The sequence below is a fragment of the Acanthochromis polyacanthus genome, chromosome 5, assembly GCF_021347895.1.
Source record: "Acanthochromis polyacanthus isolate Apoly-LR-REF ecotype Palm Island chromosome 5, KAUST_Apoly_ChrSc, whole genome shotgun sequence".
NCBI lineage: Eukaryota > Metazoa > Chordata > Actinopteri > Pomacentridae > Acanthochromis > Acanthochromis polyacanthus.
In genome coordinates, this window is record NC_067117.1 from 2,350,620 (window position 1) to 2,378,504 (window position 27,885).

Genomic DNA, 27,885 nt, shown 5'->3' on the forward strand with positions numbered 1-27,885 from the left:
GATGCTTAATGACCTCCGACAAGCTAAATCGAGCTGGAAGAACCAGAATAGTGTTCCTAAAAGGGCCACGTACAACTTAAGTAAGGATAAAAGAAGAAAAGTTAGCAGTTTTTACGTCTGCAAAGCCGAAATCGGCAGCATTTAGGTGCAAAAAACGAACAGATATTCCAATTATTTTAACCCTCCTGTTATCTTCAATTATGGGTGCCATAAAATATTGTTTCCTTGCCTGAAAAATATCCAAAAATTCAGCAAAAAATTCCCCAAATTTCAGAAAATTTGCAAAACTTTCAGGAAGAAAATTTCAATAATTCCTTCAAAGTTTTATTTTTAAAAAATCACCCAAATTTGGCAAAAAAATTCTCGAAAAAAATGAGCAAAAATCTTCCAAAAAATCCTTTTAAAGCATCTAAAGTGATTCCATATTTATCAGTAAAATTTCTAATATTTTCCTAAAGAAAATTCACATAAAAATCAACCAAAATCCAGCGAAATTCGCTGGATTTTGGTTGATTTTTATGTGAATTTTCTTTAAGAAATACGTCTTTATCCACCAAAAAAACATTCAAAAACGTCCCAGAAATATTTAAAACGTGGACATCGGAAGTTTCACTGTGATTATACATATTTCCTGCTGCGGTTCACAATGACGATGAAAGCAAACAGAAGCCGTTTGATTCCAGCTGAGAAAGCGAGAAGCTTAACGTGTGTTTTTTGCTACGACGAGGACGGCTGGAAGGAAGGCGAGCGAGGAGACGAGCGCTCGGCTGGACGTCCGCTGAGCTCGTCTGGACTCGGAAAATCCGCTTCCCGCCGCGGCAGCAGGGAAATAAAGCCGAGCGTAAACAGAGTCCCACCGAGACAGATGTGTGTTTGGGCTGCAAGGGCAAACAATAAAGTGAACGACTGCACGCACGCACACACACACACACACACACACACACACACACACACACACACACACACACACACACACACACACACACACACACACACACACACACACACACACACACACACACACACACACACACACACACACACACACACACACACACACACACACACACACACACACAGTCCATGTTTGTGATCCATCCCTACGTGCTGCTGCTGCGTTATCTCAGTCAGTTTTTTTTGCAGACTCTGACTAATGCTGCAGCCCCACCAGAATTACTCACAGCAGAAAATGTTCTACTACGTCTTTACTCTGCTGTGCACCTTTTTTTCTTGTCTATTTTTTTTATTTGCAGCAGCAGAGCCACACAAATACAGCTTCTTCAGAATAAACGCTGCCCTAAATTTCTGCTGAGACAAACCTGCCGTCTGAAGTCGTCCTCTAAAAGCGACAGACGAGCAAAGTCAGGATTCTCTTTTCTGCTTCTGTGATTTCTTTGTTAAACGTCTCCTAAATTTTGCACGAGGCTCCGTTCTGTCAGCCGCATTTAAACGTCTTCATCGGCCCGGTTTGTCTGTGCGACTAAAATACGTCTTTTTACCAGTTTTTAAACTTTTTTCTCGTTCATAAAACTGTCTGAGCTGCTGGTGGAGACTAGAAGCTTCTCTGTGCACCAGAACACTGGAAAAAATGCGTCTCTAAAAAACAAGGAAAAAGAACTTATTTCAAAGAACTTTTACCTTGAAATAAGTGAAAAAATCTGCCAATAGAACAAGTGGAAAATGGCTTGGTGAGATTTCTTGAATAAGATCTGATATTTAGAATATTGAGATCCTAAAATTAGCTGGAAAACTTATTTTAAGCTGTATTTTAGGTGTCTTAACCCTCCTGTTGTCCTCATTTACAGCGCCAGAAAATATTGTTTCCTTGTCTGACGAAAATCAAAAAAATTCAGCAAAAAAATTCTCCAAATTTATAAAAAAAAATTGCAAAATCTTCAGTAAGAAAATTCCTTAAAAGTTTTCCTTAAAAAATTAATTCAAAAAGAAAATCCACAAATTTGGCAAGAAATAAAAATTTAAAAAAAATCTCAAAATTGTAAATATTTTCATAAAATGAGTAAAAGTCTTCTAGAAAAAATAAATTCTAAAAATATCTAAAGTGATAACATATAAGTCAGTACAAAATATTTCCTTTAAGAACATTCGGGATTTGCTGGATTTTGGTTGATATTTTCTCCCGAATGTTTTTGGAGAGACTTTTTTTTTACGTTTCTTTTTTCCACCAAAAAATGTTCAAAAATTTCCCAAAGAGTTTGAAAATGTGGAAGTTTTCACTGTGAAAAAAATATAGATTTTTTCCACATTTTCCATATTTTTGCAGTGAAGCGTTTCGGACAAATTTAACAACAATTTTAGCGAAACTACTCGAGTCAAAGCGTCCACATGAGGCTCTCCGTCCACCAACACAAAGAAATATGTCAAACAAACAGTAAAGAACAAGAGTAGCATTAACGTTCAAAACTAAACGCTATAAAAGAAAAAAAACGCCTCCTAGAAACGCCTATTTGAGCATCAAAAGCAGAAAGAAGAAGCACTGATCACCTAAAGGACAGGAAAAGTGCCGTATTTACTGCGAATTAGAATTAAAGAACGTTTTAATGTGCCGTGAAGTGAAAATTAACCAAATCTAAGCATAAAAACAAGATATTTTACAAGTTTGCTCAAAATAAATGATTTACATGAACCAGATTGTGCAAAACAAACAAACAAACAAACCCAGAAGTAGAAAAAAATCCTCATATTTTAATCTTTCAAACCATCTCAGAGTTTATCTTGTGTTATTTTGGGTTTCATCTGGAAAATCAACCAAAATTTAAGCCTAAAAACAAGACTTTCCAACAAAATCGCTTCATTCTGCACGTTTAAGTTCACAAATGCATGTGAAAAAACTGTTTGCATGAACCACACTGTGCAAAACAAACAAACCAAGAAGCAGAAAAAATCCTCATATTTCAATCTTTCAAACTACACCCCCTGTCAAAAGTTTTAGGACGCTTCCTCATTGAAATGAATGGGAACCTGTCCTAATACTTTTGACAGAGGGTGTATCTCAGAGTTGTGTTATTTTGGGTTTCATCTGGAAAATTAACCAAAATTTAAGCCTAAAAACAAGATTTTTCCAACAAAATCGCTTCATTCTGCACGTTTAAGTTCACAAATTGATGACAAAAACTGCTTGCATGAACCAGACTATGCAAAAAACAAACAAACCAAGAAGCAGAAAAAATTCCCTTTCAAACTATATGCGAGTTTGTCTCGTGTCATTTTTGGTTTCTTCTGGAAAATTAACCAAGCTTAAGCTTTTTTATCCCAATAAAATCTCTTAATTCTGCATTTCTCCTTTAAAAATCCCCTAAAAATAACCTGTTTACTTGCAGCTGATCACATTCCTCCTAAACCAAACTGTATTTTTGGCTTCAGCGCGGCGTGTTTTCTTCCTGTGAGGACATTGAACACACTCTGCTCTTTAAAGGATCATCCGTCCTCCTGATGAGCAGCCGAAGCCCTCCGCTGTCCCCAGGTCAGCAATTATCCACTTTCTTTTTTTTCCTCCCTCTCCTGTGATGCGGCGTGAATAAAACATCGACTATCTTTATCCTCTAACGAGCTGCAGCGGCGACACAAACCATTAAATCTTAAACACATCGCCGGGGGATGATGAGAGACGAGGAGGACGAGAGGCCGGTTTGAAGTGGCCTGAAGACGAGACGGATAAAAGAGGAAGATCTGAGGAGGAACCGATGCTTCGCTTTTTGTTCCTGAAATCAGTGGAGAGTCTCTGAGTAACAACCTGCTGCAGAAGGTGATGAATTATGGGATGTTTGTCGCATTAATTGAGTGTTTTAATTCAGTCAGTGGATACTAAAAGCTCAGTGTGACTCCGTTAGTGAACTCTGTCGCAGTTTCTGACAAGAAAAACAACAAGAAAACAACTTCATAAAGTGTCTTGTTGCTCATTTAGTCGTGATTAAAAGTCGCTAACTAAACCAGCAGAAAGAGGAATTTACACGTTATCTACAAAACGACAAAACTTTTAGTCACAGGAACTGAACAATGTGGTGTTTTACTTTAAAAAAGACAAAAAACAACAAAAACAAGACAAAATATGACAAAAATGAAACACAGAGCGCCTAAAATGAGACGCAAAACGAAAAACAAAATGACAAAAAAAATCAAACAAACAACACGAAACAAAACAAGAGAAATAAAAAACTAGACAAAAAAGTTACAAAGGACAAAAAAACTGATAAATGACAAAAAATACACAAAAAAAGACACAAAACAATGAATAAAGTGAAAAACAAAATGACAATAAATGAGACGGACAACGCAAAACAAAACAACCGAGACAAAAAATAGACAAAAAAGACACAAAACAATGAATAAAGCAAACCACAAAATGACAAAAATAGGACAAAAAACCAACAAAAACAAGACAAAATATGACAAAAATGAGAAACAAAACAACAAAAATGAAACAACACGAAACAAAATGAGAAAAAAAACTAGACAAAAAGTTACAAAGGACAAAAAAATGACAGAAATGAGAAACAAAACAACAGAAACATGAAGCACACAACAAAAGTCTCACAAAAAGACAAAAACAAGACAAAATAGTACAAAAATGAGTCACAAAACAACCAAAAATGAGACAAACAACACGAAACAAAACAAACAAGTAGACAAAAATTACAAAGCGACAATAAACGAGACAAAAAATGACAAAAGGGAGAAACAAAATGGAAAAACATGACAACGACAAAAAAGGCATAAAACGACAAAAAACAAACAAAACAAAAAGGGACAAAAATTAGACAAAAAAGACACAAAACAATGAATAAAGCAAAACACAAAATGACAAAAATAGGACAAAAACCAACAAAAACAAGACAAAATATGACAAAAATGAGAAACAAAACAACAAAAAATGAGACAAAACACGAAACAAAATGAGAAAAAAAAACTAGACAAAAAGTTACAAAGGACAAAAAATGACAGAAATGAGAAACAAAACAACAGAAACATGAAGCACACAACAAAAGTCTCACAAAAAGACAAAAACAAGACAAAATAGTACAAAAATGAGTCACAAAACAACCAAAAATGAGACAAACAACACGAAACAAAACAAACAAGTAGACAAAAATTACAAAGCGACAATAAACGAGACAAAAAATGACAAAAGGGAGAAACAAAATGGAAAAACATGACAACGACAAAAAAGGCATAAAACGACAAAAAACAAACAAAACAAAAAAGGGACAAAAATTAGACAAAAAGACACAAAACAATGAATAAAGCAAAACACAAAATGACAAAAATAGGACAAAAAACCAACAAAAACAAGACAAAATATGACAAAAATGAGAAAAAAACAAAAAATGAGACAAAACATGAAACAAAATGAGAAAAAAAAACTAGACAAAAAGTTACAAAGGACAAAAAAATGACAGAAATGAGAAACAAAACAACAGAAACATGAAGCACACAACAAAAGTCTCACAAAAGACAAAAACAAGACAAAATAGTACAAAAATTAGTCACAAAACAACCAAAAATGAGACAAACAACACGAAACAAAACAAACAAGTAGACAAAAATTACAAAGCGACAATAAACGAGACAAAAAAATGACAAAAGGGAGAAACAAAATGGAAAAACATGACAACGACAAAAAAGGCATAAAACGACAAAAAACAAACAAAACAAAAAAGGGACAAAAATTAGACAAAAGACACAAAACAATGAATAAAGCAAAACACAAAATGACAAAAATAGGACAAAAAACCAACAAAAACAAGACAAAATATGACAAAAATGAGAAAAAACAAAAAATGAGACAAAACATGAAACAAAATGAGAAAAAAAACTAGACAAAAAGTTACAAAGGACAAAAAAATGACAGAAATGAGAAACAAAACAACAGAAACATGAAGCACACAACAAAAGTCTCACAAAAAGACAAAAACAAGACAAAATAGTACAAAAATGAGTCACAAAACAACCAAAAATGAGACAAACAACACGAAACAAAACAAACAAGTAGACAAAAATTACAAAGCGACAATAAACGAGACAAAAAATGACAAAAGGGAGAAACAAAATGGAAAAACATGACAACGACAAAAAAGGCATAAAACGACAAAAAACAAACAAAACAAAAAAGGGACAAAAATTAGACAAAAAGACACAAAACAATGAATAAAGCAAAACACAAAATGACAAAAATAGGACAAAAAACCAACAAAAACAAGACAAAATATGACAAAAATGAGAAACAAAACAACAAAAAATGAGACAAAACACGAAACAAAATGAGAAAAAAAACTAGACAAAAAGTTACAAAGGACAAAAAAATGACAGAAATGAGAAACAAAACAACAGAAACATGAAGCACACAACAAAAGTCTCACAAAAAGACAAAAACAAGACAAAATAGTACAAAAATGAGTCACAAAACAACCAAAAATGAGACAAACAACACGAAACAAAACAAACAAGTAGACAAAAATTACAAAGCGACAATAAACGAGACAAAAAATGACAAAAGGGAGAAACAAAATGGAAAAACATGACAACGACAAAAAAGGCATAAAACGACAAAAAACAAACAAAACAAAAAAGGGACAAAAATTAGACAAAAAAGACACAAAACAATGAATAAAGCAAAACACAAAATGACAAAAATAGGACAAAAAACCAACAAAAACAAGACAAAATATGACAAAAATGAGAAAAAACAACAAAAAATGAAACAACACGAAACAAAATGAGAAAAAAAAACTAGACAAAAAGTTACAAAGGACAAAAAATGACAGAAATGAGAAACAAAACAACAGAAACATGAAGCACACAACAAAAGTCTCACAAAAAGACAAAAACAAGACAAAATAGTACAAAAATGAGTCACAAAACAACCAAAAATGAGACAAACAACACGAAACAAAACAAACAAGTAGACAAAAATTACAAAGCGACAATAAACGAGACAAAAAAAATGACAAAAGGGAGAAACAAAATGGAAAAACATGACAACGACAAAAAAGGCATAAAACGACAAAAACAAACAAAACAAAAAAGGGACAAAAATTAGACAAAAAGACACAAAACAATGAATAAAGCAAAACACAAAATGACAAAAATAGGACAAAAACCAACAAAAACAAGACAAAATATGACAAAAATGAGAAAAAAACAAAAAATGAGACAAAACACGAAACAAAATGAGAAAAAAAACTAGACAAAAAGTTACACAGGACAAAAAAATGACAGAAATGAGAAACAAAACAACAGAAACATGAAGCACACAACAAAAGTCTCACAAAAAGACAAAAACAAGACAAAATAGTACAAAAATGAGTCACAAAACAACCAAAAATGAGACAAACAACACGAAACAAAACAAACAAGTAGACAAAAATTACAAAGCGACAATAAACGAGACAAAAAATGACAAAAGCGAGAAACAAAACGGAAAAACATGACAACGACAAAAAAGGCACAAAACGACAAAAAACAAACAAAACAAAAAAGGGACAAAAAATTAGACAAAAAGACACAAAACAATGAATAAAGCAAAACACAAAATGACAAAAATAGGACAAAAAACACGAGCGAGACAAAAAGCGACACAACCACAGAGTCTGTCGTTCTTTAAACTTTGCCCACAGCTTCACGGCTCAAAAGTCGACTTTATTTCAAAATAAAATCACGTTTTCCTTCAAGAACAAACCTGAAAACGGAGTTTATCGGAGCACAAACGTTTTTTCTGCGGTGCTTCTTTACGAGTCCAATTTAAAACCGCAGCTTCTAAATATAAACCTGGAAACCGACGGAACTCCACTTCCTGGTTCGGGTGACAAACGGGTTGCTAGGCGACCGGAGGACAACAACACTCCACTAGAAGCTGTGGAAGCCGAAGGATCTCCTCTCTGCTCTGTGAGGCTGTAATTACGGAGGTCAGATGGAAATTACGCCCTGAAATCTCTTTTTTTTAAGCTTGTTCTCAGCAGCAGAATGAATGAATGCGAAGTGGAGCTGCTGAAGCCAGAAGCCTCGCCCGCTCTACGTCTAATTACACAGCAGCACCACGGTGACTCATATGTTCTGGAGGTTTCATCGTCCAGGTTTCCATCGAGGCGCTGCCAGAAGCTCCAGAAGCTTCAACATGCAGGACGGGACTCAGCAGGAAAGCAGAGAGAATCAGCAGGAAAAGTTTGTTTTCATTTAAATTTAGAGAAAAGAGGCTCTAATGACAGGATTTAAACCAGCCAGCAGGCTTTAAAAGGACAGTTAGAAGAGAAAAAAAATCACCAAAATGACTCCTTTAATCAGAGACAGAAACAGAAAAAACTGAAAAATTTATCAGGTTTTCACCTATCTGGTGGTTTGAGGGCTGACGGTGTGAGAGTTTTGGTTTCTTCAGGAAAAATAATTAAATTTAAGCTAAAAATAAGATTTTTTTTGACAAAATCGCTTCATTCCACATCTTTTGTTTTCCCTAATCACATTACAAAATGACATCTTTTAGCAGAATACTGAATTTAAAAAAATAAAAAAATTCATCAGATTTTCAACTATTTCTCAGCTCTCAAGTTATCACTGGTGATTTTTGGTTTCCTCAGAAAAATTTAGCAAATTTCAGCTTAAATATTAGATTTTTAGACGAAATTGCTTCATTCTAAATGGTTCATTTTACAAATAACCAGATGTTACGGATATTTTAAAAATCACCAAAATGACACATTTTATCAGAGATAGAAACTGTAAAAAATATAAAATTTATCACATTTTCAGCTCTTTGATGGTTTCTCAGCTTATAATGTGAGGTTTTTGGCTTCTTCAGGAAAATTAATCAAATTTAAGTTGAAAAACACGATTTTTTCGACAAAATCGCTTCATTCTACATGTTTTGTTTTACAACTTTCCAAATCAGATGTTATCTATTTTTTTTAAAATCACCAAAATGACTCTTTTCATCACAGCCAGAAACAACAAAACCCAAAAAATTATTCAGATTCTTAGCTATTTATTGGTCTGTGAGCTTATTATGGGACATTTTTGCTTCCTTCAGGAAAATTAACCAGATTGAAGTTCAACAACAAGAAATTTTGACAAAATTGCTCCATTCTATGTTTTATTTTACAAATTCCTAAACCAAATGTCATAATTTTTTTTAAAAGTCATCAAAATTACACCTTTTTATCAACAAGAAACTGCAAAAAACAAAAAATTAATCAGGTTTTCAGCTATTTATTGGTATCTGAGCTTGTAAGAGTTTTGGTTCTCTCAGGAAAATTAACCAAATTTAAGCCTAAAAACGAGATTTTTCTGTTTTCTGCGTCAGAAATGTTCGACCAGAGAGTAAAAATGTGAAACTAAAAAACATCCAGAAGCTTCTTTACTTTCAGACGGTTAAAACGAAACATTTAGACGAAGCAAACGGAAAGAAATAACAGAACGACGGCTTCAGACGGTCCGAGAGCCTATCGGACGGAAAACATGGAAGGAATCCTCCAGAGAAAGACAGAAGAAGAAGAATAGCTGCTGGCGAGCAGCTGAAAGCAGAGAAAAGCTTCAGAGGATAAAGAGCTGAGAGGAAAAACTCAGCAGGGAGCAGAACAAAGTGACTTTTCCCACCAAAACGCCCCCGAGGGGGAATCAGGCCTTTACAACGCCGGCCACTGTCTGCATTCAGCCGCAGTAACCCCGACACAAACACGCAGCACAACAACGTTTTTCTGTTCCGTCAGATCCATTCTGCTGCAGGAAAACCAAACAAACGTCCAGAAAACGCATCAGGAACGACAGAAAACCTCCTGCAGCAACAACCGCACATTTTTATATCACTGTCGCTTCATTTTCACTCCAGCTAGAGATTCTCACCACCAAAGCCTCTTTTTGTTGCTAGCACAATGCTAACGCTGCAGCTAACGACTCAAAATGTTGATTCTAAATCCATACAAATATCATCAATTTTCCAAAATTTTAGCCTGAATTTTACATGAGATCATTTTTATTTTTTGAAGCAGCAAACCTACGTGATTATAAGTGAAATAAAGTCATCGAAATATACGGTCAGTGTGCAGGAATGTGCGGCACTGGAAAAAATGCGAATCTCAAAACAAGGAAAAAAAATTTATTTCACAGAACTTTTACCCTGAAGTGAGTGGAAAAAAATCTGCCAACAGAACAAGAGAAAAATGGATGGTGAGATTTCTTGAAATAAGATGTGATATTTAGAATATTGAAATCTAAAAATTAGCTGGAAAAGTCATTTGAGGCTGTATTTTACTGTACTTTCCTCATTTACAGGCACCAAAAAAATAGTTTCTTGCTCTGAAAAAAAATCAAAAAATCCAAAGAAATTCCCAAAATGTATAAATATTTGCAAAATCTTCAGGAAGAAAATTCCTTAAAATAAATTGTATTTAAAGAAGAGAAGTAAAAATTAAAAATATTTTCGAAGAATGAATAAAAATCTTCCAAAATATCCTAAAAATATCTACAGTGATTCCATATATATTTCAGTAAAACTTCTAATATTTTCTTTAAGAACATTTGGGAAATTCCATTTCAATAATTCCTTAAAAGTTTTGCTAAAAAATAAAATAGTCCTCTAAATTTGGCAAGAAAATTCTTCTAAATATATTCAAAAAATGACTAAAAATCTTCCAAAAAAATCCTAAAACATCTAAAGCGATTACATATTTATCAGCAGAACTTCTAATATTTTCTTTCAGAACATTCACAAAAAAATCAACCAAAATCCAGCGAATTTCGCTGGATTTTGGTTGATTTTTTTGTGAATGTTCTTAAAGAAACATTTTTTTAAGATTTCTTTTTCCATCCAAAAATGTTCAAAAATTTCTAAAATAAAATGCAGAAAATGTGAAAGTTTTCACTGTGAAAATAGATATTTATTTCCACATTTTCAAACTGTAAAACTGGTAAATTTGACCCACAGGACGACATGAGGGTTAAAAACAAGATAATTTCAAGATTGTTTGACTCAACAAGATATTTAAGATGCGCCGTCTTAAAACAAGTCCCTCCATCTGCTGAAATGTCTCTTGTTAAGTGAATTTATCTTAAATCAAGTGGGATGAGACATTTAGACTAAAAATAAGACAAACAGACTTGGTAGGATTTGGAGTTTTTGCAGTGAGATTATTGTAATATTTTTGATAAAGCATGAACTTTTCCTGCCCTCCTGTACAACGTCGTCCTGCAGATGTTGGACCTGTGAATCCTCCTACTGTATCCTCCGTCTACTTCCTCGTCTCTCTAAATGTCGAGGAGCTGCTGAAGACGCCGTCTGAATGGATAAACGGCTGAAAGGTGAGCGGCTGTCAGAGCTGCTGGCAGATTTTCATAAGGAGGCGGCGCTAGCGAGGCGACGGCGGAGCAGCAAATTGATTTGGCCTTTTCTTTTCTCGGCAACCTTGAGGTGGACCTTCGCTGCACCTGAGGGGACGAAACCAGGAGGAGAACGAGGACGACCAATCAGAGATCTAATCTGTGACCTTTGATTTACTGACCTCCACCCAGTTTTTAGGTTTATTTTGTCCAAACTGTCGCCTCTAATAGAAGCTGCAGTGAAATGTTTAAATGCTGATTTAAGACGAAGGAAGGAGGTGGAATGAATATGACGGGAGTTTCTGCAACAATTAGCAGAAGATGGAGAAGGAAACCTGAAATGTGGAGGAGGAAGAGGCTCCAGGAGGCCACGTATCTTCCATCTACAGATTACATCCAGATATAACACCCGTATATTACAGTAAATTGGCTGCTGTAGAAAATGCGCCGCAATTAAAAAAGGTCAGATTTCAGCGGCGGCTCGGAGAGATCGTCGCCTCGGGGAAACTTCTGACTAGAATCATTTAAACCGATGGATTTTTAAGGAAACCGGCTCCTCTCTGGTTCTTCCTGGAGGACGGAGATGTAGTAAACTAACAGAACACGACTTTTAAAACCAGAAAAATTACGTTTACTAGCCACAAAAAAACCCACAAAGAACTATCCAGACTTCAGCTTCTCAACGATGACATTTCCTCAAAACTCCGATGGAACAAAATAGTTCCTGACTCCAACATTACAAATATTATACGTGGGATGAAATAACAGACAAATATTGATTGAGAGAGCATTGTGGTGTTTTAGCTGGTAAAGGGGCACCATGACAAAGACTTCTGTGGCGATTACTGACCTCTGACTAATTCATGATGGCAAACAGAGGGCATCTGGGGGGTCTAGCTAGCAACAGGCACCACGACAAAGACTTGTGGCGATGAATGACCTCCAACTAGGTCCTATTACCAAGCAGGGGGAATTTTGGAGGTCTAGCTAGCAACAGGGCACCACGACAAATACTTCTGTCTTAATTAATGACCTCCAACTAGGTCCTATTGCCAATTAGAGAGCATTCTGAGAGTTTAGCTTGGTAAAGGGGCACCATGACAAAAACTTCTGTGATGCTTTATGACCTCTGACTATTTTATGATGGCTAGCAGAGAGCATTTCAGGAGTTTAGCTGGAAAAGAGGCACCAGGACAAAGACTACTATGGTGATAAAAGACCTCCAAGTACGTCCCATTGCCAAGCAGGGAGCACTGTCGGGGTCTAGCTAGCAACAGGCACCATGACAAAGACTTTTGTGGTGATTAATGACCTCCAGCTAGGTCCTATTGCCAATTAGAGAGCATTCTGAGAGTTTAGCTTGGTAAAGGGGCACCATGACAAAAACTTCTGTGGTAATTAATGACCTTCAATTCAGTCCTATTGCCAGGTAGAGAGCATTACTGAGATCTAGCTAGTAAATGGGCACCACAACAAAGACTTCTGTGGTGATGAAAGACCTCCAATTAGTACGTGATGGCAGAGAGCATTGTTGGGGGTTAGATGGCAACAGACACCATGACAAAGACTTCTGCAGCCATTAATGACCTCCAAGTAGCTCATATTGCCGAGCAGTTTGGTGATGGACGTAAACAGAGGATCAAGCTTTGGTTCTCACCAACAAACCGCCTCTATCATCCAAAGTTCTCTCAGTTCAGAAGACGTCTAATCAACAAAAAAGTGAATTACTCCAAGTTTCAAACAACTCCAACAGCCGACTCACCTTGACGATGTCGCCCAGCAGAACGTCCTCCATCTTGTTGGGTACCTTCATCTGGAAGATCCTCCCCACCACCGCCGAGGAGTCCGGGAAGGCGGTCGGCGTCGACGGGTTCTGCCGGGCCGTCGCCACGTCGGCCGCCTCCATCGGCCGGATCCCCTCGGCCTCCTGGAACTCCCCGAGCAGCGAGGAGGTCATGGAGGCCTCCAGCTCTCCGCCCAGCCGGTCGTCGGCCTCCACGAACACCATGTCTCCCAGCAGGTCCACCTCCACGCCGCTGCAGGCCGCCGCCGCCAGCAGCAGCCCCAGCAGCAGCGCTCTAGTCCTGGGCAGCCTCACTTCACCCGGCATTCTTCTGTCAGCGGTGGAAAATAAAAAAGGAGGATGTCCGAGTGGTGGAGGGGAGCATACAAATCCCTCCTTTCAAGCCGCCGCCTCCTCCTCAGGAATCCTTCGTCTTTTGTCCTCCTTCCTCGCGGCCTTTTGTGCTCAGAGCCTCATTGTGATCTGCAGGAGACAGAAGAAGTTAAAACACTCGAGTCAATCCTCCGACGGTTCAGAGCCGTAAAAGCTTCATCCGTAGCAGTAATCTGATTACTTCTATCGCTGTTCAGCCTTTAAACTCCCTCAGATGGTAAATTCATCCAATACTGAGGGTTTTACTAAAATAATACATGAAAATAAGTTCTCATTAGAAAATAGTCGTAAAAGATCTGTGGAAATAAAATCAGTCCTCAGTGAAGTTCATCTTTGGACCAATTAGGAGTCCTGTTGACCACGTACTGACTGCCTTTGGACACATTTTTGTTATTTCAGACAAGTTTGGAGTCATTTTGGAAAGATTTTAGTCACTTTGGGAAAGTTTTGAGTTGTTTCATTTGAATTTTTGTCATTTTAGACAATTTCTAAGTGATTGTTGACAATTTTTTGGAATTTTGAGCAAATTTTAGTCATTAAAAGCATGTTTTGATTCATTCGTGACACTAGAAAACATTAACACTAAAAACTACGTCTCAGACACCTTTATGGTATTTTAAACAACTTTTGAGTAATTTTGGAGAAGTTTCTGTCTTTTTGAACAATCTCATTTTTTTTGTCAACTTTTGTTAATTAAAACAACATTTGAGTTATTTTTTTACTTTTTAAACATTTTTTTGTAATTTTTTTAAGTCATTTTGAACAATCTTTTGTGATTTTACACATTTTTGAGTCATTTTGCACCATTTTTCTCGTCTTTTTAAACATATTTTGGATCAATTTTAAGTGAATTTGAACAAATTCAATCCATTTTGGAATGTTTTGAGTCATTTTTGATAAGTTGTTGTCTCTTTGGACACTAGAAAACATCTTAACACTAAAATCTCAACATAAATTTGAGTAATTTCAGATATTTTTAAAAAATGTGTTTAAACATTTTTGTAATTTTGGATCGTTTGTGTGAATTTAAACACATCGACGCCATTTTGGACAACATTGGAGATATTTTGAACATATTTTTGTCTTTTAAAACAATCTGAGTCGTTTCAGAAAGAAAACGCGTCTTAGTACTAGAAAGTAAAAACAATAGAAGAAGAAATGAAATCATTTGTCAGAAATCATTCTTTTTTGCGTGACGGCACGCGTTGGTTGGTGACCATCAGCTGTTCACTACTTCTTTGCATTCTTTCAGTCACTATTATGGGATGGAACCAAACATCTGGACAAAACGCCCAAATGAAGACCTGCTGGGTTTACTGGTGGAACAACTGGAGCTAACTGGAAACCAGGAGAACCAGAAGAACCGACAACACCAGAGAACAACGATAAAATAATGAGGAGAAGGAAATGGAAGCATAATGTTCAGTGTGTTATTTAGACTGTAGACTGTTTTCAGAGACTTTAAAGAGGAGGTGATCTACGGTGGGACCCTGGATGATCCAACAATAGCTGCTGGAGCCGCTAATGAATGCAGAACCCTCCTTTGTGGACGAGGTCAACCCGAGGCCGACGCTGGACGGATGAAGCTCCGTTTGTTATTCATGCCGCTCTTTCATGGAGGAGAGGATCCCTCCTGAGACGGCACAAACCATTTCCCCCCTCCAGGGCTTTTTGAGCGGAAAGAAAGAAAGCAGAGGAGGGGAACCGAGCCGAGGACCCCCGCCGAGGCCCGGTCCGGCCCCGGAGCAGGAGGAGAAAGTGGAATCACGGCAGGACAGCAGCAGCCGGCCTCCCAGGTAGCCTTCAGCCGCTCGCCTCACCTTTTGGACACGAATCTGTTTTTAATCACGCCGGAGTTTCCCGCTGGCGAAGCTTTTATCACTGGAGTCGACTTCAGGAGGAGGAGAGGAATGTTTTCAAGTTCAGCAAAAAGACAGAAAAACACCTCTGCTGTCCGAACAAACGGCTTTCAGACTCCGTTTGGCTTCACGTCTGCGGCAGAATCAGTCAAGAAAAAGCAAGAAAAATAAACAACTAGACTGTTTTATGGAATTATTATTTATGGAATTATTATTTATGGAATTTCAGCCACAAAATGGATGCTTCTGACCAAAAACACGTTTTCAGATCATGTTTAGGGAGAAAGCTGAGACTCAGAACAGCAAATAAACTCAAAAGCATCATGAAACAATATGTTAGGAAAAGTTCATCCTCTTCATCATAAATTAGGAGTACGTTACTGCACTTTATTTTCTTATTTCTTCTTAAATGTAACACCTGCAATCTATGGGAAATGAAGAATTCTCCCAATGATGAATAAAATATCTGTTTATCTACAAGAGAACTCTGTCTGATAAACTATCATTTACTCAATTTCAGGGTTTTTCAAGAGTTTTCTTGAGCAAAATGAGTCAAGAACTGCAGGAGAACATTGAAAAAGTAAGATTTGGTTACAAAAAATAAATAAAAAACTGTTTTATGGAATTATTTAGCTAAAAATTTGGTCCAAATTACATAAAAAGTTGCCAAAAATTATTTTAAAAAAAGGTCTAAAATGACAAAACCCCAAAAGAAATGACACAAAACTTGCCCAAACTGACTAAAATCTAAACAAAATGAAAAAAAAAACTCTCAGAAATGACTCAAATTTATCTAAAATTACAAAAAAATGACTCAAAAATTGTTCAAAAAAACTGAAAAAATGTCCAAAACTACTCAAAATGTGTATTTTTGAACTAATTCCAGTCATGTTGGACACATTTTGAGTCACTCTTAACAGATTTTAGCCATTTTAGACACGTTTGAAGTCATTTTGAAATATTTCTTGTCATTCTGGGCCAGTTTTTGCTTTGTTGAACCACAGCGTGTTCCTTCAGAGAGAAGTCTGAAATTAAAGTGAATTGAATTTAAAACTGTGAGAATCCTTCAAAACTTCTACGAAAGGCGGCAAAATGACCCATTTATCAGCCAGAAATGGTTAAAAAAATGTTTTTCATGAACCAAGAAGGACTTTATTATGTGGACGGTTCTTGATGTACTTCATGTGGTTCTTTAAAATACTGAAGGTTCCTTTGTGGTTTTTATTGGAGTTACAGGCATGAATCTGAATCGGAACAAAATATGCAATAAAATGAACCAGTATTTGATTTATTTTGGTTCGAAATGTACACGATACACTGTAAAAACACGACAAAATGAGTTTATTTGTTGTATTTGTACATATTTATCTGTAAAATCATATTTTACAGCTTTATTTTACACCCCCGGGCAAAAGTTTTCGGACACTTTCTCATTCAAATAAATGAGAACCTGTCCTAAAACTTTTGACAGGGGGTGTATCTTTACTTTTAACCCGCAATGGGCAAATTTCCCATTAAAGTTGCTCTTTTACAGAAGTTTCATTGGAGCTTTTTTGTTTTCCTGAAAGTCAAGTCGTCTCCATTGAAGCCGCTTTGAGATCGTTTCCGAGTGGAAACTTTTCAAACTAGTCCAAGATGGCCGCCGTGGATAAAACTCTGCTTTCATGTCGGATACCTTCACCGGCGTCGCCCGCGGCAACGTTCCTCCTCCTTCCCTCCTCTGTTGTTCCATCTGCCACGAGCTTCTCCTTTCTTTCTCTGCTGGTTTTCTTCTCGTTCCTCCTCCAGAGGTTTGAACACCTTCCCCCTCCTTCAAGGCCGTTTGTTTTTTTTTGTTTTTTTTTTGCAGCCTCACCTACCAGAAGCTCGGCTCGTCTATTCACAGCGGGACAATGAGAGGACGGAGGAGGAATGAAGGATAAAGAGACGCTGTCAAAGCCGCTGAAAGAAGCGACGCGATCAGACCAAGAGGTGAACAACCTCCCACTCAGACAGCCGCTATTACCCAAACACAAGCTCCGCCCACCAGAAGAAACGGGCAATTTCTGCTTCAAACGCCTCCGAATAAAACCTCAAAGATTCAACCTCGACGGATCATCTTTAAATATGGAAAGAAATGAAGTGGAAACTAGGCGACTGTTTTAATGATCGATGACCGAGTCAACAAAAACAGACGCCATAAAAACACTCCATTATTTTCTACCAAATAGTTGTTCATTTTCACGATTTAAACTTTATTTTGGATGTTTGCAGTCTGCGAAAAGTTAATGATTAACATAAATATTGATGCTGATGTTTTTTTTTAAAGTGTAAGATTATGATTGTTTTTTTAAATTATCAATCAGGATCTTAAAGACAAAAATATTGCCCCACAAACACTGCAATAAAAAATGATTGTCACTTTCACTGCGAAATATCTCAAAATTGCATGAAGCTGCTTAAAAAACAAGATGAATAAACCTGTTTCTGTCGATGTGTCGCTATCTACCCAGAATTGTTCGGTTTCCACAGAGGTGCAGGACTTTTTATTGTAGTAAAAAAAAACAAGCACGGTGAAAAAAAAATGTCAAAAACGCCCAAAAATTACTTGGATTTCATACAGAATTTAAAAAACTGTTGTCAAAACAGAACATTTTAGAATTGGGCTGTGCTAAATCTATATTTTCTGTCCATTTATCTACTTACAGATGTTTCATTTAAATACATAAGACACTGGTTAATTATTAATAAAAATCATCATATATGCAGATGATGGAATGTTTTATTCACAACTGTTGTGTCCTATCAATGATTCCATACATTAATAAACCACATTTTTCCATCTCTCTCCATCCAGTCGTGGTTGTTCTCTTTCCACAGAGCTGCAGGACTTTATATTGTTAAAAACGAACCACAGCGAGGAAAAAGAAAAACGCCTCGGCTTGGAACGAGGACAATAATCCCACAGAGAGACACCAGATGAAGAGGTTTGTTTGTGTCCGGCTCCAGCCAACAGATTCCCAGTTTGGTTTTACTGGGGTTGTCTGGAACCAGCTGATCGTTGTCATGGCGACACCTTTGTTAAGTTCCTGCAGTTACTGAACTGACCGGTCAGTTTACTGCCAGACGATGGACGGCTTTCACACACGTTGATCGTGTTCTGGAATTTAAAAAAAACAAACACTCGGATCTTTGATTTTAACTGATCCAGGAGCTCTGCAGGACCAGAAAAACCAGAATCTGGTCATAAAATTCTGTAAAATGTAGTTTTCTTGCTACATTGCTATGAGCAGTGTGTTCCTGCAGATGTTTTTAACCTCGAAATTTGAAGCTGTGTGGCAGCAACTTGTCCCATACACTGTAAAAACTCATTCAAAGGACCTATTCCTCAAAAAAAAAAACTCTATTTTTGAGTTACAAACTTTATTTTAGATGGGTTACATCTGCATAATTACATTGTGTCGACTTGATACTGTGTGTAACTTAAACTCAAATATAAAAAATTAATTCTAAAAAAGTGGCACATCCAAACCAACAAATTAAATGCACGATTACAACAAACTAGCTTCACTTCCTGTGTAGTGTTGTGTCCCTTTAGTGTTTCCATACATAAATAAAGTAGCTCTCTGTCCTTGTCGTGGTTGTTCTGTTTCTAAAGAGGTGCAGGACTTAATATTAAAGTGGAAAAATGAACCACAGTGGAGACATGCTGGGCAAAAAGAAACTATTTGAGTTCAGACATCATTTAAAAAGCTGTGGATCTGCTGTCAAAACAGGACATTTAAAGACTAAACTGTGCAAAACGGATATCTTCTGATCTTTTATCAACTTACAGATGACATATTTCATTTTAAAAAATAAGACACTGGTTAACTAAAAATAAAAGTCATCATATATGCAGATGATGAAGCGTTTTATTCGCTTGTAGCTACACTTTAATTTATCCCAGTTTTACATGAAATAATGATGTACATCAACGTCTAACTTCACTTCCTGTGCAGTGCTGTGTCCCTTCATTGCTTCAAAACACAAAAAAAGTGATATTTTTTGATCCGTCTCCTTTTTCGTGGTTGTTTTTGTTTCCATAGAGGCGTAGGACTAACCTACAGCGAGGAAAAACGTGAAAAACGTCCAGAAACTACTTGGAGTTCAGACAGAATTTAAAAAAAAAAAAAAACTGTGAATCTGTCCTTTAAAACTGTTGGCAAAACAGGACGTTGAAGGGTTGAACTGTGCATTAAAGACGGGCAATTTAATCATAAAAACATCATATTTGCAGATGATAAAAACTTCTTCTGAACTTATTATCCCATTTTAGCAAGAACTAACTTGATTCCTGCAGCTTTATGCTCCTTCAGTGTTTCCATATAAACAAGCAGCAGAGTGTAGAAGATCCTGTCTGAACCTGTGAGGAAATTCCTCTGCTGGAATTCCCCTCAGCGACCAACGAGGACCCGGAAAACGCAGCTCAGGGGCCAATTAAAGCAAAGAAACCCTCCCAAAAAGGCAGCTAATCACACAGATAGCATCTCCAAACGTTAGCGCTTCAGTGGCAGCTCCTCCCTCCGTCCTCCACCGAGTCGCCTTCCAGTCCCGGCGGTCCGAGGCTCTATTATTGGCCCCAGAAACGCCAGGAAGTCTTCTAAGAATGGAAGCTCCAGACTGACGGGTGACACCGACGCCGAGCAGGGCACAAAAATTAGCACAAATATTAGCACTATTCAAACCTGAAGCAGCAGCAGCAGGTTTCCCCTCCCGACCAAAAGCCGCAGGTTGTGTTTGTGCTGCAGCAAAACTCCGGATTATACCGCGGTTTACCTTTACAATAAGATTTAGATACTCAACACGGAGATTAGGCACATTTTAGGTGTTTAGCCGGCGCTGATCTGCAGCCTGTAAACAGAGATTTACTCTTCCGGTGTGAGGATGGAAGAGCATTGTCTTTCATAGCATCTGTGTGGGAGAAAGAAAAAGGGAAAAAGAAAAAAAAAACAGACTCTCTGGGATAATTTAGACCTCATTACTGGATACTTATGGACGAATTTCAGACGCGGCAGCATCAAGAGCAGAACTGTGACCTCGGCAATCTGCGCCGCCTCCGTTGGAATTAATCTGCATTTCCCCGCTCGTAATTACATTTGGAATTAGCTCCTCCCGTAATGCAATACAGGCCCAGAAAGGCAATCAATCACCATGCAAATGCACCATCCGGCCGCGGCTCCGCTAGCTGCTGCTAAGGCGAGCGAGGGGCCATATGTGGGGAACATAAGGCGACGAGGCGAGAACGGAGGCCTGCCAACGCCGAACCGAGCAGCCAGCCTGGAAATCACTGAGTTATGACGAGCAGGAGGGAATTTACGGAGTTCTTCTAACCGCTTATGGTGCACTGGGGATGTTTCTTGGTTTCTAGTGTGGATTTATGGGAACCTTTGTTCACAGAATCCAGCAGGAGGAGGCTGGGGTGGATGGAGGGCATGTGAAGTCAGATCATGTGATTGCTTTAGTCAAGAAAGTCCCAATTTAAATCACATCTCCGCTTTTTAAAGCAAAAAAGTTAAGTAACTGCTTAATTCAGTAAAGAATGACCGAATTTCAGAGTTCAGACAGCAATAAGGAATGTACTAGGGCTGGATCCGAATATCCGAATATCCGTTCGCTACGGCGGTATTACTGTCTTCCCTCCACCTTCGGCCCACTTCGGCTCATCCCGTCGTGTTCGGCTCATCTCGGCTCCTCCACTCCTGTTTCTTACCACCACCTGAATGTCCGGGTTGCTGCCGACTCTGACGTCACGCTTCACTTCGTTGCATAAACACAAGACAAGATGCTGAAGACCTCCACTGTTTGGGAATTCTTCAGTTTAACTGAAGACAAAACGAAGGCAGAATTTGGACCCAGGAGACCAGACGAACGGATCCCAATATTCAGGCCGTCTCCACCACAAGCCGCCCGCCCCCCCGTCGGACATTATGGAGCGGAACTAATATTCGGATATTCGTCTTTATAGGGCCCGAATATTCAGAGGCCAGAAACCACTATTCGGGCCAGCCCTAGAACGTACTGAGTTCTTCTACCACTTACGGTGCACGGGGGATGTTTTTTGGCTCCTAGTGTGGATTTATGGGAACTTTTATTCACAAAATCCACCAGAAGGAGGCTGGGATGGATGGAGGGCGCTACATTTGCATTCACAAGAGTGGAGATCTGGTGTTTTTGGACAAAAAAAGGTCACAGTTTGAATAATAATTCTGCTTTTTTAGTCCAAAAATTAAGCAACTTAAGTTTTATTAAATAAACTCCATCAGGAGGAGGCTGGGGTTGATGGAGGACGACTAAAGTCAGATCATGTGTTGATTTCATTGGTCAAAAGAGTCACATTTAGATTCACATTTCTGCTTTTTAAAGGCAAAAAATAAGTCATTCCTTCAAAAGAATGAACCGACTTCAGTGTTCAGAGAGCTGAATGGAATGTACTGAGTTCTTTTACCACTTATGGTGCACTGGGGATGTTTTTAGTGGATTTATAGGAAGTTTTATTCACAAAATCCACCAGGAGGAGGCTGGGGTGGATGGAGGGCGCTACATTTGCATTCAAAAGAGTGGAGATCTGTTTTTTTCAGGCTTATAAGTCACAATTTGAATCACAATTCTGCTGTTTTAGTCCAAAAAATTAACTTTTATTTTACAAACTCCATCGGGAGGAGGTTGGGTTGATGGACGGTGTTAGATTTGCATTCAATCACAATTGTGAGAATGAAGATCATATGTTCAGATTTTGGTGCAAAATCATTTCCCTTTTTCACATAATTCAGTCATTTATTTGAATTGTACCTACATGGACACAGCTGATCACTTTTGTGTGATTAATAATTGATTAATTGCACATCTTTTTCCTCGATTATAATAATAAACTGATGACAGAAAATACTTAAAAACACTCTGAAGTTCCTAGAGTCCTGTGATACATCCAATTTTCCTGATTTTTTTCCGTTTATTTCACAGAGGATGAATAAAAACGGATAATATTCCAATTTGTTGAATGAATTCCTACTTTTTTTTGCAGTTTTGTCTCCATTAAAATGTGCTTGCTGTTGCATATTAGTTTTTTACGAGGGAAACTGAAAGAAGAAGTGGTTTAAATAAACAGCGGAACTCTATTTTCTCCTCATCCGTCCTTGACTAATCGATCAATCGCTTGAAAATCTATCACAACAAATCTCTTATTACATCTTATTTTGCTTAATAAACATCTTAAAGCTTCACTTTCTCAGTGTACTGTGACAGAAGACAGAAAAAACAGCAAATGTTCCCGTTTGTTGGATGGATTAATGATCTAATCTCCATTTAATTCCATTGGCTGCTGCACATTAGCTGCATCTGAGCAGATCTGTAACGATTCGTGTTGTTTTTCTTCAACTTTGGAGGTTACGAACACAGAACACTCCTTGGTTTGTTCATTACTTTTACAAAAAAGGGCAAATAAAGCGGTGGGCCGTGATGACGGGTCGGTCATGGAGCAGATCTGTGGGAGCTCCAACAACAGACACGACTGATCAAATAAAAACACGGATTTCTGGGAAGTTCCGTGAACAACACCACAGATCCAGCTGGCAGGAATAACAGCTCCCGGCGGAAACTTCCGGCCGCTCCTCGCTTTTGATATCGGAGTTTCTGCAGAACTGTGATGGACGGCTGGAAGCAGATGTGAACCTGCTTCATAAAACAAAGAGCTCTGAGGGGAAACATCAGAGCTGGAGTAAATACCGTCCACGAGGAACATCGGATGTCGCCGCACAGATGTTTCAGAAACCTGAGCCGGTAAAACGAGCTAAAGGTAGCGCTCCGTTCGTGGCCTTTAGCTGCTAAATGCACCATCGCCTTTCCTGCCTCGCTCCTGCTGCTGCCGAACCTAAAGAGCAGAGAACAGACCAAGTTTTTTGGATTTGCTCTTCCGGACCGCCCAGCTTTTCCAAAAACACACCGAAGGGAAGGTTTGTGTCGTTAGTTCAACAGACGGACGACCCGCAGCCACATTTATGATCCAAAAACACGATTCTCATCTATCAAACAATCCTCTGAGGGGAAAACATGAACATTCGACTGTTTTCTGTTGTTTCAACTGTGACTTTAGAGGAATAAATGAAAGAACAATGTGACCTCCAGAGATGAAAGCAGGAACATCAGCCTCCTGCCGTCTGAAAACACCGTTCAGATCCACGCTTTAGGGAAACACGTTCAAATCTGGATTTTTACTCATAAGAATCACGTCTTCTTAAATTTTTTACCACAATTGACCATAAAAATTACGTTATTTTAAAGACAGAAGGATTTACATACGCAAAAATATTATTATCTAACAGATATTTGCCATTTTTGAAAGAATTATTTGTATACATTATAATAATAATCAATCAATCATGATAAAATCATCATATATGCAGACGATGAAACGTTTTATTTGCTTAAAGTTACACTAAATCACTAACGGTTCTGATAATAATTGCCAAATATATATTTTAGTCATTTTTTTAACTACAGACTGGGATTTTTTTCCACTATTTTCTGACATTTTCTCAACCTATAGATGAAATATTTCATCTCAGAAACAAATAAATGGTTCAATAAAAACAAAAATCATCATATATGCAGATGATGAAACGTTTTATTCACTTATAGGTTCGTTTTAACAGCAGTTCATTCTAGTTTTACACTATTTTTAAATTATATGGAGTTCAGACAGGATTTTAAAAACTGCAAAGCTGTACTTTGACCGACTGACCAACCAACCGACCGACCGACCAACCAACCAACGAACTGACCGACCAACGAACTGACCGACCAACGAACTGACCGACCAACGAACCGACCGACCAACCAACCGACCGACCAACCAACCGACCGACCAACCGACCGACCAACCGACCAACCAGCCAACCGACCAACCCACCGACCAACCGACCAACCAACCAACCAACCAGCCAACCGACCAACCCACAGACCAACCAACCGACCAACCAGCCAACCGACCAACCCACCGACCAACCAGCCAACCGACCAACCCACCGACCAACCAACCGACCAACCAGCCAACCGACCGACCAACCAAAGAACCAACCAACGAACCAACCGACCGACCAAAGAACCAACCAACGAACCCACCGACCAACCGACCGACCGACCAACCAACCAACCAACGAACCAACCAATGAACCCACCGACCAACCAACCGACCGACCAACCGACCGACCAACCAACCGACCAACCAACCGACCGACCAACCAACCATCCGACCGACCAACCATCCGACCAACCGACTGACCAACTGACCAACCAACCGACCGACCGACCGACCGACCGACCAACCATCCGACAGACCATCCGACCAACCAACAGACCAACCAACCGACCAACCAACCTACCTGATAACAAGGGTGCCAGAAAAAACCTATTTAAAAAAAAAACGACAGAAATACAATGACTTTGTTTAAAAAGTGAAAATATCTGAAAAAAGTGAAAACATCTGTATAATAATTATATTTATCGTAGATTTAAATAAAGAAAAAATGTTTATTTTGATACACTGTAAAATCAAAAACAGTATGATTATGATTATTGTTAATATTGTAGCTTGTTTTGTCGCAACCCAGTAAACATGTAAATCCACACATTTTTCTGTGATTTTATCAGATATTATCTGTAATTTAACAAACCAGACAAATTATTCAGAACACCACCATTTTTCAGTCCTTATTATTGAGACATGTTCTTTCCCACACCTGCAGATAATCCTTTAATGGTCCACCCAGTCGGCGTTTCACCCAAACATGAGCCTTGTCCTGTTCTCTGCCGTGACTTCAGAGAATAAATCAAAGCCCGTTGTGACCTTCAGAGATAAAACCAGAACGTCCTGCCGTCTGAAAACACTCGGCTGCCTCCAGTTCAGGTGGAAGGTTTCTGTTTCCTGCGGGCCTTTAAGTTCCTCAGAACGAGGATTTAATTTGAGGCGAGGCTCTTGAAAAAAAGTGACAAATAAATAAATAAAGCGGGACTGAAAGCGGCGGGGCGGGATGGTGGGAGTCGAGCTTCTTTTGCAGATGCAGCCAAACACGGCGGGTCCGCTTTGATTAAAGCTGCGTTCAGGCGTCAGCGTTTCTGCAGCGTTTAGCAGGAAGTGTGTGTCGGAGGATAATTGGAACGCTGCAGCGGCGGCACAAATAGAACATGAAAGAAGGAAGAGTCGGAGCGCAGAAACAACACGGCGTGATTATTACCGCTAAAGAAACTCGGCTTTCATTTCACTGCTGAACTCATTCTTTTTATTAACTGCAGTTGAACATTCGCTGATCAGAGCTTCAAGGTCGGCTCTGTTTGTTCTGGAGAGTTTAGAGCCAAAAACGTGATAAAACAAAGGCTCAGCATGTTGACAGAAATCTGTTTAAATGTGACGTTATATGTAAAAAATGAAAATTGAAGACAAAATAAGAACTGAAATTTGTTTATTTAACAGTTTTTTTGGCTGTTTTGTTCGATTAAATAAAATATGGACTCAAAAATCATCAAAAAAATTACAATTTAGAAGAATATGATGAAAAAACAAACAGTAAAAAATGCTAAAAATCTGTAATTTGCTCTTTTTCAACAATTGACTGCAAAAATATAATTACAATAGCAAAAATGTCTTTATTTCAATTATATTTCAAAAATAAAAATTACATAAATTAGGGAATGTAAATGGTGTTTCAGCAAATATTTTACAGATTTACATCACAGAAGAAAAATATATACTTATATTTGTGATAGTCTGTTAAAAACAAAAAATAAATGGCTTTCAGAAAAATGAATAAAACATAACTGCAACATGTTTTTATTATTATTGTTACTATTATCATTATTAACAATAATAATAGTAGTAAAAGTAATTATTATTATTATAATCATCTTAAATTTGAGAAAACTGAAAAGATCAGCAAAATAACATTCTAAAAATTCTTAAGAATTTTTTAAATATTTATAATATAAATATATGTTCTGTCAAATAACAGCAAATATCTGTAAAATATTATATTTCTTGTGATTTAAATATAGTAAAAACAGTGTAATTTTACAGTCAAATGTTATAGAAAAACTAATTACTATTAAAAATAGTTAAAACTAATATTAAAAATACAAATTTTTGATGTGGACATTATTTATAATTTTTGCCTATATTTTTTAATTTAATCTTTTTTTGTCAGATTTTACAAGATTTTATTTTAAATTTAACAGAAGAAGAAAACTCAGTAGAAATAAATGAGATTTTTTCAGTATTTAATAAAAAGATTTTTTCTTTCAAGTAACTACAAATATGTTTAGCATCACTTAAAATATATATATATTTTTAATACATGAATATAGAGGTTTGGTGTGGACTTTTTGTTTATAGTTAACGTTTAAATAAATAGTTTTTTTTCACCTGATATTATGTGTAATTTCACAAAATAGGGAAAAATCTGTAAAATTGCAGTAAATTGCTCCAAAAATAAAGTTAAAATTGCTTGAAAACTTTGATCTTCTTTATTTTTTATCAGTCCTTGCACTTCATTTTAAAATCTTTTAAATGACAGCGGGAAAGCTAAAAACAGAATCTGTAAAAGTTTGTTTCCTAAAACTGGAGAAAACAGAAAAGCGGCGTTCCATCTAATTGATCTGAGACCTGAATCCTGCAGCATCCAGACTTAACGAACACAAAGCAGCTGATCCGGCCTCAGCAGCAGAATTAAGCTGATTTTAACAACCTCACAGCTACTTAAAGGGACACATTCTAATTCTGTCAGAGTCGCTGAACGTCTGCTCACCTCACGCTCCGCTGACGTCCGTCTGGAAAACAAATCCCGGTGACGGAACTCCGAATCTGTCAAAGAGAAACAAAGAAAGTTACTCAGACTGATCGACGATAACTTGACAACTCAGTCAACAGCTGAAGTGCATTTTCAGCTTTTAATCAACGTCTTTTCTGTTCATCTGTCGCTTCATTCAGCCAACCAATCGGATAAGAGATGGACACGTCACCGTGGTAACACAGGAAATGGAGGAGACCAAACAAACTTCTGACATGTAAAACCGTCGACCAAAAAACGCAAAAAATGGTCCTAAACTGAAGCAGAAAACCCACGGCGCCTCGACTGTCATAGCAAGAAGAAGAAGGAAGAGATGAAGAAGAAAAAGTTGGAAAGATGAAGAAACAGAAGAAGAAGAAAAAGAAGAAGAGGTTGGAAGGCACAATAAGGAGGAGGACTTGGAGAAGGAGAAGAAGAATGAGCAGGAGGAGCAGCTGGAGGAGAAGAGGAAGAAGAAAAAGTTAGAAGTAAGAAGAAGTTTGAGAAGAAGAGAGAGGAGGACTTGAAGGAGAAGAAGAAGTAGTAGTAGTAAAGAAGAGAAGAAGAAGGTGGAGAGGAAGAAGAAAAAGAAGAAGATAGAAGTTGGGGATGAAAAAGGACGAGAAGAAGAAGTTTGAGAACAAGAAGTAGTAGTTGGAAAAGAAGAAGAAGGAAGAGGAGGAGGAGAAACAGAAGA

General features: G+C 37.6%; 1 protein-coding gene across 1 annotated transcript in view; it reads right to left on the reverse strand.

The window, feature by feature from the left end:
* dag1 (dystroglycan 1) overlaps positions 1–27,885 on the reverse strand; it is an 84,790-nt gene that overhangs the window by 22,111 nt on the left and 34,794 nt on the right. Inside the window, exons 2-3 of the mRNA XM_022206100.2 lie at positions 27,168–27,223; positions 13,082–13,585 (exon numbers count right to left, since the gene is read on the reverse strand). Of these exons, the coding sequence (XP_022061792.1) occupies positions 13,082–13,429 (348 nt within the window). The 5' untranslated portion in view covers positions 13,430–13,585; positions 27,168–27,223. The remainder of the gene's footprint in view (positions 1–13,081; positions 13,586–27,167; positions 27,224–27,885) is intronic.